The following is a 16,619-nucleotide window of genomic DNA, read 5'->3' on the forward strand; positions in this document are numbered from 1 at the left end:
TAACTTAAAATACTCTCCTAAAGATGCACTTGTTGACAGTATACCAGCTTAATCCTTTACCTGATGTTTTCTCTGGGTGTTCAATGTTGAAAAAATTAAAAAGGAAAATGATAAAGAACCCGCAGGGCAACTTAATGGATAGCTGTGAGCTGAAGTAGGGTGGGCGAGGGACAAGAGAAGGTACAAGAGAAAGGCAAAGAAATGTGCAACATGAAGTAAAAACAAAGCTGTCAAATTACAGGGATAAGATAAAAAAGATTACTGTCATCTGGCCTACTTTCCAAGGACAAGAGGCTCAGGAACTACACACCAACCCACATTGACTGAACACACACAGTCCAGCAACAAAAAACACTCTGCATCTCCAGGTGAGATTCAGTGAAGGCTCAAGGAAACAGTCGACGCTGCTGTTAGTTTCAAGATGTTCCCTAGAAGAGTCGTTTTCTTTCAGGCAGATGTGCTGTCAGTGGGAGCTCTAACATACGCACAAACCCGCAGCTACCACACAAAGCCGAACGTCTACGTGCAGATGTGTGTCTAGATGAGGAAGCAGCCTGGCCTGTAAGTCGACATTTATCACAGTAATATGATAAAGCTGCACAGACAAACCACAGATGCTCTATCCTCTGTCACTATACACACACAAACACCTTTCCAACATGCATTTCCTTTCCCTCCTGTTGTCCTCATTTATGGGCACCAAAAAATAATGTTTCCTTGTCTAAAAAAAATCCAAAAATTCAGCAAAAAAAAAATCCCCAAATTTCTGAAAATTTGCAAAACCTTCTGGGAGAAAATTCCAATAATTCCTTGAAAGCGTCCCTTAAAATGTTTATTTAAAAAAAAAATCCTCCAAATTTGACAAGAAAATTCTTGTAAATATTTTCAAAAAATGAGTTAAAATCTTAAAAAAAATCCTAAAACTATCTGAAGTGATTACATGTACTGTATATCAGTAAAACTTCTCATATTTTCTTTAAGAACATTCACAAAAAAATCTACCAAAAAAAGTCACTGGAGTTTGGTTGATTTTTTTGTGAATGTTCTTAAGAAACATTTTTAACAATTCTTTTTTCCACCAAAAAAATGTTCAAAGACTTCCCAAAAACGTTGAAAATGTGGACATCAGAAGTTTCACTGTGAAATTTTTATTTTTTTCCAAACTTTAAAACTTTAAAACAGGTCAATTTTGACCCACAGGACAACACGAGGGTTAAACAATGCAGAAAAATTGATCATTTTAAAGGGGAAATAAGATTATCTAGTAATGAATAGCTTTTGTGTCTCGTCACGTCCAAGTAACAGATATTCAGTCCATTCCGTACATAGTTACACATTTTGCTCTTCTTCGGGCACTGTGCTTCAACACATTCAATATGACACAAAATATTGGATACTCCATTATAAAGTGACAAGTCTCAGATTTAATTTGAATAGATTTACATCCACGTAGACAGAACTGTGTGGGCGACGAAGCTATTTTACCACACAGTGCTCAGAGTACAACATAGGGGTTCAAAAGTAATTGGACAGATGCACATAAAGTCAGACAATTCAATGATTCATATTTAACATTCAGCATCTTCAGCCCACAACATCCGCAGATGCTTTGTGCCTTCCAGACTTAACTGCAGTCATGTTAAGCTTACATTGTGTTGGAATGTGTGCTTTTAGTTTGTTTTTCAGCAAAATGGACTAAAGCACAATCAGTCTCAGACCCAGTCAGTCGCAGATTTTCCAGCACTTCACCCTGAGAAGCTCTTTGGTTGCTTTGGTCGTATGTTTGGGCTTGTTGTGCTGGTGAATGATGAAATGAGGTTTGGGCCCATAGAGGACTCTTGTTTACCTCCACACTCACCCTGTTGCTTCTGTCAGCAGTGAAATCAATAAAAAAAGCTCCTTTGAACCCTCACAGTTTGGATGGTGTTTGTTCAAGGGCTAGCTACGTCTCACTCAGGTATTTCATCACTGACATAAATTGCCTCACATTAAAATTTAAAAAACAAATTAAGTCTTGGTGCTTTTAATTTTATCGCCATTGTTCTGTTTAAAATGAAATGTGGTAAAGCACAAAGCCTGAATAACAAAAAAATGGGAGCTGTCTGAGTGCGTCTCTGGACTTTACTTTATTTCTGTTGCTAATCTCAAATCTGCTATGTATGATATAGAATTATTTTAGTATTTGAAATGCCAGATGTCTGTACCACTTGAAGCATTTCTAAGTTGTAACTACTATTTGTTGGTTAATCATTTATTAATGCTTTATATATCAATAATAAACCATTGATAGGAATTATTGTGAACTGCTAGGGTGCTAGGTATCCTTTCGGGCTAGTGTTTGTCCTCCTCCACCATGACACCCACTTTGTCTTTTTAATTTCATTTCAAGTTCCTCTTTACTTATTCAGAAGCTTCCTGTGGTGTTTTTCCGATTATCTCGTGGAAAAGGCTCTTTAGGGCACCAGGTTGAAACTCCATTAATTAAAAGCACATTAATATTTATAACTCCTGAGTTAAAAGATTATTATTATTATTATTGATCAGCATTACATTTATTTTCACCTGAAATATATAATTACTCATTACAAATTACCTGTTACTTTACATTGCATCAATTTCTCAGTGGAAAAAGTAATAATTATATTCGTTGTTACATTTAGTACACAGCCGAAGCACAGCGTTTTTTTTTGTTGTTTTTTTTGTGCATGGCTCTCTAGTTAACATGTAAACAAAGACTTTTTTGCTGTTAATGGTACATGTTGTTTTTTCAGTGAAATACTCACCAACGCTGAATGGCATTCGTTGTCAGGGTGTCTTATGAGCCTCTGAGCAATTTATTGAGGTCCTCGTGACAACTCGGTGTCAAAGGATGGCTGGCTTGTCCTGACATGTTTCAGAACAAGGTTGGACATCTGCATTGTGGGATTATGACAAATCAGTGTGAAAAGAGTGAAATAGAGAGTGAAGATAATTACACCAAATAATATAAGCACAACATAGACGTCTTAGTCTTTTGAATTTCTATTGCGATGCTTAGAAAAGGGTAAACTGAACCAATTCTACACAAATGATTTTGAATTGTTCAAGTAACAAATTCTCAAAACATTAACTTAATCCACATCCCAGCCATAGATAGCTTTAGAAGACAATGATTAGATAGTGTAACCAACATACAGACACTCCTGTGACTAGTGGCTACAAAAGTCCACGTTAAAATGCACCTTTATTCAAATTATACATTGCAATGCTGACATGAGTTGGGGTCATAGTCAGAGACTTGGATGCCCATGACTCCACCATTTCTACCAAAAAGAATACTTTTAGACAGTTCTGCATGGACGTGTCCAACAATATGATTCTGTCCTTCAACTGTCCATGAAGTTCACCGAGCCCTTCAGGAAGAGTGGGACAACAGGCCACCAGCAGCATAAACAACCTCATTAACTCTAGGCATTGCAGATGTGTGTCACAACTCAGTGCAAATGGTGGACATGACCCCACTCTCAATCCACCCGTTATCTTTTCCAATACAGTGTGAACTCGGTTGTTTCCTGTTGTCCATTCTTTTTATTCAATAGCGATAATTAGATTAATAGTAGACAGTTAAATTAGTAAACATACACATTTTCTTCAAATTCTGTCTATATATATTATTGTCTCATCTGTATCTAAGCTTTCATTTCTCAGTCGTTCCTCTCTTCATCCAACATCCAAACCCCAGACATCAGCAGGTGTTTCCCATCTGTTACATGTAGTAAAACACCTGTCTTCATATCACTGACTAGGATATGACCTGAAAGCTTCAGCCCATTAAAACAGCACAGCGACAGCTTTCTACCCAACACTATTCAGCAGCCAAGATGCCTCTAAAGCTTCCATTAAGACATAGCATGCAGTCGGAAAGTTTCCATAGAGACAGAAGATGAGTTCTTGGTCCACGGCCAGCAAAGTTCACCAACCTCAGTGTTCTTGACTTCGCTTTACTCTCATTTTCATGCACCTACTTTGTCCGTTTGCACAGGCCTGCAGCACTGGAGGAGACAGGGCTGCTCTAATACATTTTGTGCCCTTCCACCCCAGCAGGCCGAGTCTTGTTTCACACAATCACACTTGTGGATCAAGTGATGAGAAGGCTGGGGTATGGACTGTCTTGCTTTGCCAGATCCCCTGTGTGCTGTGCCAGGAAATTACAGTGTTCACGTAGTTTATAAAAGCCTCGTGGGTTTGTGGAGCCAGTAAGAAGCATCAGAGCTTTGACTCGATCACTGTAGCTCAGCTGCACTCTTGGCTGTTAAAATGGCAGTTTTGTTTTTTATCAAGTTGCAAATGCTGTGCTTCTTGAATTCTTTCATCTCGATAGACAATTATGCCAATATGATGTGCTCAGGGAGTGATCTATTTTCCTCAGTTAAAGCACCATAGCAACACAATGTGCCTTGCATGATCACTCTTCTCTCACTAAACACATTAAAATGCAGCCGCTTATCATACATGGTTCATTTGCATGCATAGTTTACATTAGCGCATCTTTACATTGAATCAATAACCACACATTCAAGAGAGAAGCAGATGGGTGGAAATAGTACACATCTAGACGGGAAACTGTAGCTACAGGGAAAAGAAAATGGGGAAGATAGTTGAGTGAAATATCAAGGATCTGTGGGAGACAGTGTCAAGAAACATCTCCTGTCTTAATGTGATGTGTATCATGCTGTAATAGGCAGCAGCCTCAGTCATTATACCCTGATTATAGTGGCTATTCCTGTCAACAGACAGTATGATGCAGGACTTCAAACCATGTAAAACACAGCTTGAAGGGGATATTTGGGACCATTCATGACATTTTGGCAATCAAAACTGAATGTGTTTGTATTTTAGAAGAGTTGTTTTCTTGCAGGGTCTCTGGAAAAATGGAAATAGTGGAACCAGATAAATAACAAATTATTGCTTAATATGACTTTATTGATGGTTTTGTAGGAAAAAACCCAGGAAATGTGGTCTCCACTTCAAAGCAATTTAAAATCCACAGCTATCTTAAATATTACGCAGAATTAAGCAGTTCACAAAACAGTAAATGCACGTTATCTTTTTATATTTTACTTGCTGCCTCTCCATATGCAGTAATGACAGAAACTCATTTCTGTTCTTTGTATTTTCTCGTCTCTCTTCTGTTATCTTTCTGTGTGTGTGTGTGTGTGTGTGTGTGTGTGTGTGTGTGTGTGTGTGTGTGTGTGTGTGTGTGTGTGTGTGTGTGTGTGTGTGTGTGTCTCACTGGGATGCATTGATTTGAAAGGTGTAATTTCTACAGGCTGCCTCAGACTCTTGGTCTCCACAAATCAATCACGAAAATGGGATCCCAGCAAATGACCCTGAAAAGTAATTGAGTGAACAGAGCTCAGCTGTTGAATTTAGCCCAGGATGGAGTCGGAGATACTTTGGTTGAGCTGTTTCCAGTGACATCCTAGTTAGTTCACAAACCTGCATCACAGCTCTGGTCACATGTGCATCTAATTTAGCCCTGCAATTAAGATTGTGAAGCACCACCATACCTAAAAAACACACAAGCTTCACAGAATAGCATAGAACACAGTGCACAGAACTCTGATTCAGCAGCTCACGCTCATCCAGTTTAAATAATGCCTTCATTTATTTCCACTTTACTCTGAATTATTCTGTATGCCATCTGCTGCTTCTTTTCTCCAATGTTTTGTTTATTAGATTGCAGTTATCATTCCAGCATTATCTATACAGAGATAATATTTGTCACCCCTCAGCTCCACTCAGCTCCCTTCCTCTGATGTTTACTCCAGATGTGTCTCCTTGAGCTGCTAGCCTCATGAATTAAAGAGCATGTACTTATTTAAATTCACCTCTATTTCTGTCCCTCCGGCTGCACTGAGTTACACTATTCATAGCTTCATTTGGATAATAACTACGTAATCTTGAAATCGCTCAGACATTGCCTGAGAAAATAAATAGATCTGCTCCAGTTACTCTAGAAACTTCAATAGTTTTCACTTTGTGCCAAAGTACATGGACCATCTGGGCTCAGAAGAAAAACGCTGTGTCGCCTTTAACGTCTTTACATAGTTTGGTGATATCAAAAGAATTTAATTCAAACCTCAGCAGAGTTCATATGTTGCGTGTTGACTTTCATTAGTTGGCGTATACTTTGTAGAGAATAACAGGGAAGACATTTCATTAAAATGCTGACCTCTGCTCCATTGCGCTTTAATAGGGTTAACTGTTTTCTTCATAATGGCTTAAATAACTACTGTGAGTCTGTGTACTGTACTGTAACCAAACAGCATGTGGGTGTCTGTCTCTGGGGAACACTGCACTTATTAAACTCTACTGAACTCCATTCAGCGATGTTTATTTTTAAGACACTAGTGAGGGCTACAAATTGAATCCAGGAAACTGTTGGGATAACATGCCAGAGATGATTTGTTGTTTACAACTTTGTGATTTATGGCATCCTTTAGCCTAACAGGACTAAACGCTCGTCCTGGTAGCTGCCTGCGAGGCGGTGATGCTCATTACAGTGAAGAAACAGGCTGCTGAATGGATGTAATGGAGAGCAAACTTTCCAAGTTGTAAATTTTTGTTGGCACCTGGCAGAGCTTTGCTGCTACCTTTTCTAGCTTGTGTAAACAGGCTAAACAGGATTTGGTGTGAACTGTAGATCCTGCTGAAAGAGTAACTCAATACCTCCTTAATCTTGTTTTTGCTGACCTGCAGAGGTTTAACTGAACCTCGCTGCAGTGGCGTACAGGTGGACTCCAGCACCCACTGATGCCGCTGTCGGATGTGCTGTTGGGGACAACAAAGCATACTTCTGACCGCTCTTATTTCCACCAGAAAGGGCAGCAAACCAGTGCCTTTTAACCTGGTGTTAAGCTACTCTAAGCTGTAGATCAAGCATGGGTGCTGCATTACTTAAGAATCAAGGGGCTTGGCAGGAATGCTGATCAGATGGAAAAAATGTAATATAATGTGGACACATGTAGGGAGGCTGTGCACTGGAGATCTCTGCATTTTTAACTACAGAACGCAGCAGGACTTAACAGAACAGCTCTTAAATATCAGTGTGGTACTGCTACTTACCCTGCACCAAACAGTCAGACACAGTAAAGGCCAGTTGATGAATATATATGAGCATTTAGCTGCTAAAAAAAATCAGTTCTTCATTGAAGAGGTAGTGCAACCAAACAAAGGTGAAAAGAGCTTGAATGATGGATTTATCAGGCTGCACATGGCTAGATGATAGATAAATGCAAAAGGTGAATGGGGAAACTGTTAACTAACACATTCACTGTTACAAATGAACATGGTGACAATGTGTGGCTACAAATTCAACAAAGCAGCTTTGCAGATGTCAGCTAAAACAAGCTTTTTTCAACCCACAACATTAAATATACAGCTTGCCTTTGGTCCCTTTTTGTGAGAAGCACCTGTGCCCTGTTAAAGCTCTCCCTCTCAGACTTTCACTCACAGCTCCGTTAGGATTCATACAGTATTTGCACATGCTGCGTTCTGCTATACGATGGCCACATTATGCTGTTTGATTGAATTTAATGAGGAGGCTACATCAGCTGCCTCTCAGTGGAGCACCGTAATTGTCCATTACCGCGTTGGCCTGACATCGCATGCCTTTGTGTATCGTTTTGCTTCGTGCACCACAGATACCGAACACACACTGAAGGCACAACCTCAGTTGCTCTTAGACCCGTTCAACAGCAGCGGGACGAGGCGTGCTTGATTTGAATCGTTGATGCAACCTGTTGCATTAGTGCTGCTGGAAGTGGTGACATTTCACAGTTCTAAAGGTGATGTTGGTCGTGTGTAGCAGAGGTGTTGGTGGTGTCAGACAGCAACATGTAGCGTGTTTACACAGCTGCCTGTGATGAAAACATAGACACACACACTGAAATGATCACATCTCCTTGAGGGGCTGGTAAAGATGTATTGCTGTAATTGTAAGGTCACCCAATTTGCCAGCCTGGGTATTGATTGTTGGAAGTTAAGGCATGCCCTCGGAGTGTTTCTCTCACAGATGGCCTGATCCTAATGAACCAGACTAACGAGCCAGATGCATCTGCGCTGCGCTACACAGGGTCCTCTGAGGTTATATGGAAGGTAGCCTGGTACATTTTTAATTGACGGGACAGAGGGGGAACCATGAGAGCACCTGCAATCTGATTTCATGTCAGACTGTGGTACATGGAAGATTGTAGCAAGTTCAGCTACCTGTAGACGAGAATGAGTTCTGATGGGAAATAGTGTTACCTGGGCTTCAGCAGTGTTATTTGGAGAAATCAGCCCTTTTTGTGATGCGTCACCCTGTTTTTGTCTTGAGAAGACATTGCAGTTCACAAAGTAATCTATCAAAGTTGGGGCATAAGCTGAATCATGAAGCCCAGAAGGAGGAGAAAGATATTAAAGGTTAGCTGCTGTACAGTTATTTTCAAAAACGTACACACTCGTTCAGGCTTATGTTCTTGGTTATTGCTTTTTATGGCATCAGTGTATGGTTTGAAGATAGATGCTGAGTTTGCCATCTGCGATCCATTTACAGTCGTGTCTAATGCAACGTTCTGAGCATTTTGTCTGTTTGTGTTTTGGCTGGCAGCGTGTGCGCCTCCCTGCTACCTCATTCTCTGTGTCAGTCTGTCTTTTCCTGCCTGCTCTCCATCTGTCTGCCTCTGTGTGTTTACTTGTGATCTGCTTGTACATCATTCTCTGGCGAGAGGCAGCCAAGATATTAGGAAGTCAACATCAAGTCACACTCCTGTTGGCTACATTCGTTACTCCAGCTGCAAGACGCTGCTTAATGTTTGGAGCAGAATCTGAATTTATCTACCACCTAGTGTGATGACACTAATTGGAGTGGCCACACTATGTTTTTTATGATGTTCAGAAAGGCTCATTAGCATAAACATTACCCTTCAGCTCAGAAAGTTTAGCCATTAAAAGAGAAGAGGGCATCCATTTTCTGTTTCTCTCCTGCTCCACAGGAGGTGTGCTGTCCAGTAGAGGGCAGCACAGACAACTGAGAGGTTTGGAGTGTGCAAATGGGAATATAATTCTCTTCTGTTCTCTTTCAGGGCTAAAGTGTTTCGAGGAAAGAAGGTCCTCGGGGACCATGACATCAAAGTGGAGCAGGTATCACATTGATTTTATAGATCTGTGATGCTGTGGAACCATTTATAAAAGGTTGAAAGGGATCAGAACTGATATGAAAGTGAACTGACACCTTATTCAGTACTATTCATAGTCAAATACCTACAGGCAGGATCAGATTAAAGACCTATGATGATCCCCTGTCAGGAACTTATTTTTTCTCTGCACTTTGGTTTCCAGCCAAATACCTGCAACATTTTCACCAGGCTTAGCTGTACTGTATGCTGAGCCAATTCAATTATTCAAAAATGCAAATGATGTTGAACCTGGTAAATACCTCTCCTTGAACATCATCATTTCAGCAGTGTAATTTGACATATTAGCTTTGAGTGCCAAGCCCCAAATAGAGGCTCTTGACTTTTGCTTCTTGACTCTTTCATACAGCAAAATATGCAACAGCGTTTTATTTGTCAGGAATTTGTGATTCCAGTTGTTTTTTAAACAGTCACTTTTTTCATTGTCAGCAAACCTTTGTGTTTCGCAGTGAATAAATAAACATGTATAAATGTGTGACCACACTTTCAAAACCACCGCCACTTCAAATGTAAAACTATACCTGAACCTTTGCAATATTATGCAGTGGTTACTTTGCATATTTCAGTTTTTGGCTTTAGACTAACTCTGTTTGACATATTGGTTTCATATTGGTTTAACCAACTCACCAGCAAACCATTCTGCAGTACTCTGTTAGTGCATATGAGATGACTAACAGTTTCACGCCTAATAGACTTTGACAGTTAAATTACAACCTCAAACCTCACCACAGAAACGAAATAGACTCCAGTGGAGACAGAATACGATTGCTATGAGTCACAGAGAAGTCCTCCACAGTGCTTTCAACCACACGAAGAGAAACAACAGGCCTTATTTTAACAGAGTAACTATATAGTTTATGCATATAATATATTATAATAAGATCATGCAAATAAATAGCAGATGCAAAAGTGTGTGCAGCGCTAGAGTGCCTTTTTTTCTTTTTACTAGATCTGCTAAGGACATTTGTTAGAGGAGAAAGTGACTCAGTATTTATTTTGATCTCAGCCCAAGTAATTAATTCAAATGATAAAAAAGAATGATGTGTCGTCTGCTCTGAAAGTGGCAGTAATTATGGAAGAGAGTTGGCATATTACACAAAACTTCTCACACAAAACCCTCGAACACTCAGAATAAAATTGTGCCATTTTCTGCCTCTTAGATAATAGCTTCTACAGCTATCTCTTTAAAACAGAAGAAACCATTTACAAAATATGGCCTAAATGAATAAATCATGCAGTGTTTTATCAAGAAATAACCGATGAAACTGTCCTGTATGTTTCTTTCTTTCCATGTAGGCGGAGTTCTCGGAGATCAACCTCATCTCACATTCAAATGGAACCTGTAATGTGGACATGCAGGTCATCAGGGGCGGGACCAAAGTGGTCAGGTTAGCAGCACACACACACACACACACACACACAGTCATGGTGGTTATACATTGCTTGAATCTCAAACCAAAACTGAATCCCCTGTTATACAGTTGGGTTTGACTTTGAGAAAATGGCTTACCCCAAAATTCACAGAAAAACAATACAAATTCTTAAAATATGAAAACCAGTATTTACCAAAAAAAAAAATAAAAATGACACACCTAACCTCAACCCATTGTATAACTTACCAGCTTGACCTTATTTCCTGTCCCCAGTCCTGCTCCAGAAATAGCAATGGGTCTTCTCAAAAATGTTCCCACTGTCAAAGTTCATTTCTTTTTGGATTTATGGGTGTTCAGAACCATTATTTAAGGTGACAGTCATGGCAGGAGACATGAGGTGAGACAGACGGGGGATGACATGCAGTGTGTGTGTGTGCATCTCTGCCACTCAGCCATTGTTACACAGTTTGTTTTAGTTTGGTTCTTAGAGGAAATAATAAGAGAACATTAAACAGACTCAGTGGACATCAGTTGTATTTAATTGTAAGTAATGAATGTGAATTAACAAAATGTACAATATCAGAATGCAGCCAAGGATGACTGACTAACTAACTAGTCCAGCATCCTAGCAAAATCCCCAAATTTTGATGATTAAGTGTACATTTATTGCAATAAAGTGTTGTTTTCACATAAAAGTAGAAGACACAAATCAATTTTTAAGGTACAGCACAGTGCATGAGATTAATAAAAATGACTCCACAGTGGAGGACATTTGGTTTTCATAGATGTAACAACACACAGCAAAGTGTTGCTTTTCCACATTTGTGCATCAATTAATGATGATCCAAAGACCATTCTGTGAGATCAGACAGAAAAACCCTGAAATGCATTTGGAAATAATTAACGGGCTTGTTTACAGAAAGCTCTGATTAGAGGAAAAAGGTCGGAGGCGCATGGCCACAACCATTACCCACACACTGCTGCTGTGAGCTTGTGTACAAATGTATGAGCGTCCCGTAAACCTGACGATCACGTAGACACAGTCGCTCACCACAAACCACGGTGACACAGACACCAGAGTCCTCGCTAAATACCGGCAGCAGTTAAGTGAGACTGTAACTCCTACGGCTCAGCTACTAACAAAAGCAACAGGAAATGAAGACGGCAGCATGAGTCTGATAATCAGCCTGTGATTACTCTTTATGAAGGGTTGGTCTGCATTTGTGCTCCCGTACAGTAAACAGTGACGAGTGCTTGAAATGTGCGGAGGCAGAAGACAGAATGATTCACACTCATCTGTCCTGATGGTGTGATGTGACTTCCACATAGACCTCCAGAGTAGTTTCATGCCCTCCTCCTCACTTAAACAACGGTTTGCTGCAGAGGCAGTTATCGAGTTTACAACATAAACGTCAGTCTGTGTCACTGCCTGCCTGTCTGGTGCACACTTTCTAGACCCAACAATCTACATTTGTCTCTGTAATTACGCTGTGTCCATCGATTTCAAGTCAGAGCAGTGATTTTCCAACTACTCGAAGTCTGCGTGTTGCTAAGTAACCTCCATCGTGAAGAAGATCCGTGAGCGTGTCACTACCCGATCTACAACTCTGCTTTCTTTTCTTAGCTTTTATTTTGCTTTTATAGCAATGTTACCAAAAACATTAAACATAGACAAATGATGAACTACTATCCATTGTATCAAATTTTGGGCGTTTTAATTGGTCGTTTAGCAAAGAGGGTGCAGTTATTAGCAGGTTCACGTAAACACAGTGTGTACATTTTGAGATGTAGGACTGCAGTTGGACTCTTGCTGTTTTTGGCTCACGAGGACTCCTGGAACATTTGCTAATCTCTTTGGTGTGCGCATGCATGATTAGCCTCCGTATGGTCTACTATACACACTGGTCGAATGAAGAAACGGAACTGTTCCCTTCCACTAATGGGACAATGATATGTGATAGAAGGACTCTGAAATCCTGAAAACTTTGACCTTGTTGTTTTTCTCATTTTCTCACAGAATAGGAATAAAATTATCTACATTTATTAGTGTCAACAAATCCCATGAGAAAGTGTAATAATGTCTCCATAGTCTTACTGTTTGAATGCCACACACACAGAGACACACACAAAAGAGCTACAGTGCTCATGTTCATTAGAATAAATCAATGTGTCAATCAATGCTGCCATGTGGCTCATTGACGTGACTTGAACTGGTCTGACTCTGACCATTTTAGGCTTGCCAGTGCTCGCAAAATATCTAATCTCTTGCTAATCTCTCTGGCTCTTGCATAGAGAGCTTCCATATGCTCAGCACCACTCACAGACATCCAGGTCAAATGAGAAAAGGAAATGTAGGCTTTACTAATGGATTTAAGAGAATGTTTAAAATGCTTGTCTTGTTGACTTTGTTGTCTTCTTGATGCCTTTTTGAAATCTTAATTCAGCAGGGAATTGAAAAAAATGTAATAATAGGAGACTTTCGTGTGAGTTCCAGTTCATACCGGAATTTTTCAAATAAAGTTTAAGGCACTGAAGTGCACAGTGAAAAAGCCAAAGTGGTTGACTGTGGCGCTGTTAGCAGCACTGAATCAGAGGCAGCGCTGAGAGTCATGGCCACGCCGATCCCTGCTGCCAGTAATGAAGAGATTACAGTCACATTAATTGCTGTGTCCTCTCCACCAGAGTCTTTTTGAGTTTCTTGGAGAGTCTGATTAGTATTCTCTGTGCATGACGAGCTGGTGGTGGTCACACTGCGCCAAAGTTTTCGCTCTGTGTCTGTTTTCTCTCACTGCACTCTACATCTCTTTTTCTCTCTGTGGCTTTCTCACACCTCTGTCTCTTCTCTCTCTCTCCTTTCCTCACATTCCCTCGCTGTCATACATGCATGCAGATACAAAAGGGAAAAATAACACGAGTCGTGCCCTATTACTGTCAACCTTCCGCTGAGTTAAGCTGCTCTGAATATTGTTTTTGACCTTAACCCAATGGTCGCAAATTGCTTCTCTGAGCTCCAGTGCTGTGGTTTTAAGTGTTTCGTAATTGAGGCCTGTGTCTACCATTCAGCATTTATTTTTCTATTATGCTAATTCATTTTCTCTGAATGGTTGAATACCCAATTTCTCTGTACTGTAGTCCTCTCTGCTGTAGGCCTGGGGGCGACTGTGTCCCCTCTGTGACACATGTCACCAGCAGCTCCGTTACCCAACAGGACAAGCTGTGTGGGAGGTTTACACTGCTCCCTGCACACCCAGTTTTACCTCCATTTGGTGGCAAAAAACAACAACAAAATTAAACTGTAATCTGATGCCAGCAGTGGCTAATGTACATATAGTTCTGTATTAAGCAGTAAAATGTGTGGTTCATCCATACTGGTGTGGAACTGTTACACCAGGGTGTTAAAAATGAACACTTTGCAGGGTTGTTGGTAGGTTTAATATTGCATACAATATGGAGAATAACAGTACATCATTGCAGTGGAAAAGAAACCTCACTCCTCCTTCCCTTAAAGAAGAATAAGAATGACGGCTTATTTAATTCATGACAGTCAACGACATAGTTGGTAAATTTGAACCTGATCATATGGTTTTCCTATTCAGTCCTACATTCCTCAGACAGAACATCTTCCTAGAGGTGAGGCAAAGCCATCTCCTTAGAGAAATGCATAGACTGTTTTACATTTGGCCCAAAAAAACCTCTTCAGACTCAAACTCCAAACCTGAGAAGACATTTTTGCTTCTTGTACAACAGACACATCTCACTTTACTATAAGCAGCAGTCAACCTGTAACTCCGAACACTTAAAAAAAATGGAAGCAACTGATTATGAATTGATTGACAAATGGTTTAAATATAAATACACGATAGGCTAAGAGCTTAAAATGGATATTTACTTCCACAATATCAGAATCATAAAAGGAGAGGAATGGAAGAGGTTCCTTCCTAATACATATTTACGACCAAACATATTGGCTGGAAAGCTGCTCTATGTTAATTACAAGAGAGTCTGAATTGTACATAGATGTTATGCATGCAGCAGCACAGAAGCAAAAGCAGAATGTGATCTGACATGAGACTTACAGATATTTTTGTAGTGATTAAATGCAAGTATCACATAGTAAATGCAAGACTCAAAACACGATGTAACGTCGATACTTCACTCTCAGTATCGATCCGCTCACTCCTACTTCACACTCTATAGGTAGAACAGTTAGAGGGCTGAGGCTAATTTTAACAACCTTCTAGAAAGATTCTTTTATATACAACAATATGAGCCGTGTTTGTGTTTGTGTGTTGAATAGATTATCACTGGAGCCGCCCTCAGTTATCTGCTTATTGTCTCACTAAGTAATGCATTCAAACTGGAAAGGTCATTAATCATTTTGCTCAAGATTCACGGCTGTCCACACTCACTACCTGAAACACAAGCATGCACAAAAAAACTCAACATAAAATTTCATTAAACCTATCTGACGTCATTCAAGGTGAGGCTCAACCTGAAACAGCTCACCTCTCGCTCAGCTGTGCGGCTACAAAAGACGAATGTACAGTTTTTAAATTCAAGACGATGCTTATTAAATTAAATAATCTACAGGCATATTATCTGAATAGTTGCATCATTGTAATTATGCATAATGTGAAAATAAATGAAACATCAATTGCGTACTTCAGGCCTCATTTACCATCAGATGTCCTCTTGTGTTTCGCATCCAAGCAGAGAAAGGTCCGCTCTCGTATGACTTAGCAATTCAACACAGAGCGCTCATTAACAATCCTTCACAGATGATAATCAGTTCTTAGAGAAGAGATATGAACACTTAATTGTCTTTTTTTTTTCACAGTCCAGTTTAGCTTTATTAATTCATGTGGCCTGCTGGATTTATGTAACTCTTTCCTCACTGCCACAGCAGCCTAGAAGCAGAAAAAGACAAATGTAATCATTTTTAACTCACTGCTTTGTCGGTTTTCCTTTTGTAATGTCATTTCTCTTTCTTCCATCCAAAAAAGCTGATCTGTTGCAACTGGCCTCCAAAATACAGTAAAACAGCCTAGAAAGATGAATTTATTTTCAATTCCACCTTCTTCTTGGTTTCATTCCAGGTCATTCAGGCCTGACTTTGTCTTGGTGCGCCAACACGCCTTCAGCATGGCCCAGAATGAGGATTTTAGGAACCTGATCATCGGTCTGCAGTATGCGGGCATCCCATCAGTCAACTCTCTGGACTCCATCTACAACCTGTGTGACAAACCCTGGGCTGTAAGTGACTTCAGCAGAACTAATTTGTAACAACAAACAACTATACAGTATTTCACATTTTAATACAGTGAGTTAGAGCATATAGGGCATTTAATGTCATGCATAATTAAACATTATCACATTATTTATTACTGAATGCGTGGCATGCATATACATTTAAGACATGGTATCATAAATGTTACACTCATTCAGCTGTCCATGATTATTTTTGCAGTACATCGACTTTTGCTGTTTTTTTTTCATTCTGTTCTTCTTCTCCTTTCCTCCAGTTTTCCCAGCTGATCAATAATCAGAAGAGGTTGGGTTCAGATCGGTTCCCTCTCATCGATCAGACTTTCTACCCCAACTACAGAGACATGGTAAAGTTATTTTATGGTTACTACACAGTGTATGTTGTCAGGCTGCCTGGAACAAACTCACACCTCAGAAACGTCAGCGATTGACAAAATGTAGCTTCTGATGATCTTGAGATTTACAGATTTACATATAATAGTCTCCCGTTTATTCAGTAATTTAACTGGCAGAAAGTTGCTGCCTGTTCATTAGGTTTCAGGATATCAGTTAAATAAAAGTGGATATTTTATTTAGAAGTACTTTCCAGCAGCAGCGTTTGATAAGAGCAGAGTACCTGTCTGTGAATTCTACACTACTGCTAAAAGCCTGTCCTTTATATTGAATTCATTGTGAATACTGTGTGGCACTGTCATGATTCATAACTCAAAGGCTCTAAGGTAAGTGGCTCTTGTTCTGGTTGTGGTTACCAAAAGCTTACAAA

The 16,619-nt window shown here is 39.8% G+C and overlaps 1 protein-coding gene across 1 annotated transcript in view; it reads left to right on the forward strand.

Annotated features, from left to right (window-relative positions):
• syn2b (synapsin IIb) overlaps positions 1 to 16,619 on the forward strand; it is an 86,226-nt gene that overhangs the window by 38,668 nt on the left and 30,939 nt on the right. Inside the window, exons 2-5 of the mRNA XM_022207558.2 lie at positions 9,108 to 9,165; positions 10,515 to 10,606; positions 15,688 to 15,844; positions 16,114 to 16,203. Coding sequence (XP_022063250.1) covers positions 9,108 to 9,165; positions 10,515 to 10,606; positions 15,688 to 15,844; positions 16,114 to 16,203 — 397 coding nt within the window. The remainder of the gene's footprint in view (positions 1 to 9,107; positions 9,166 to 10,514; positions 10,607 to 15,687; positions 15,845 to 16,113; positions 16,204 to 16,619) is intronic.

The sequence above is a fragment of the Acanthochromis polyacanthus genome, chromosome 5, assembly GCF_021347895.1.
Source record: "Acanthochromis polyacanthus isolate Apoly-LR-REF ecotype Palm Island chromosome 5, KAUST_Apoly_ChrSc, whole genome shotgun sequence".
Taxonomy (NCBI): Eukaryota; Metazoa; Chordata; class Actinopteri; family Pomacentridae; genus Acanthochromis; species Acanthochromis polyacanthus.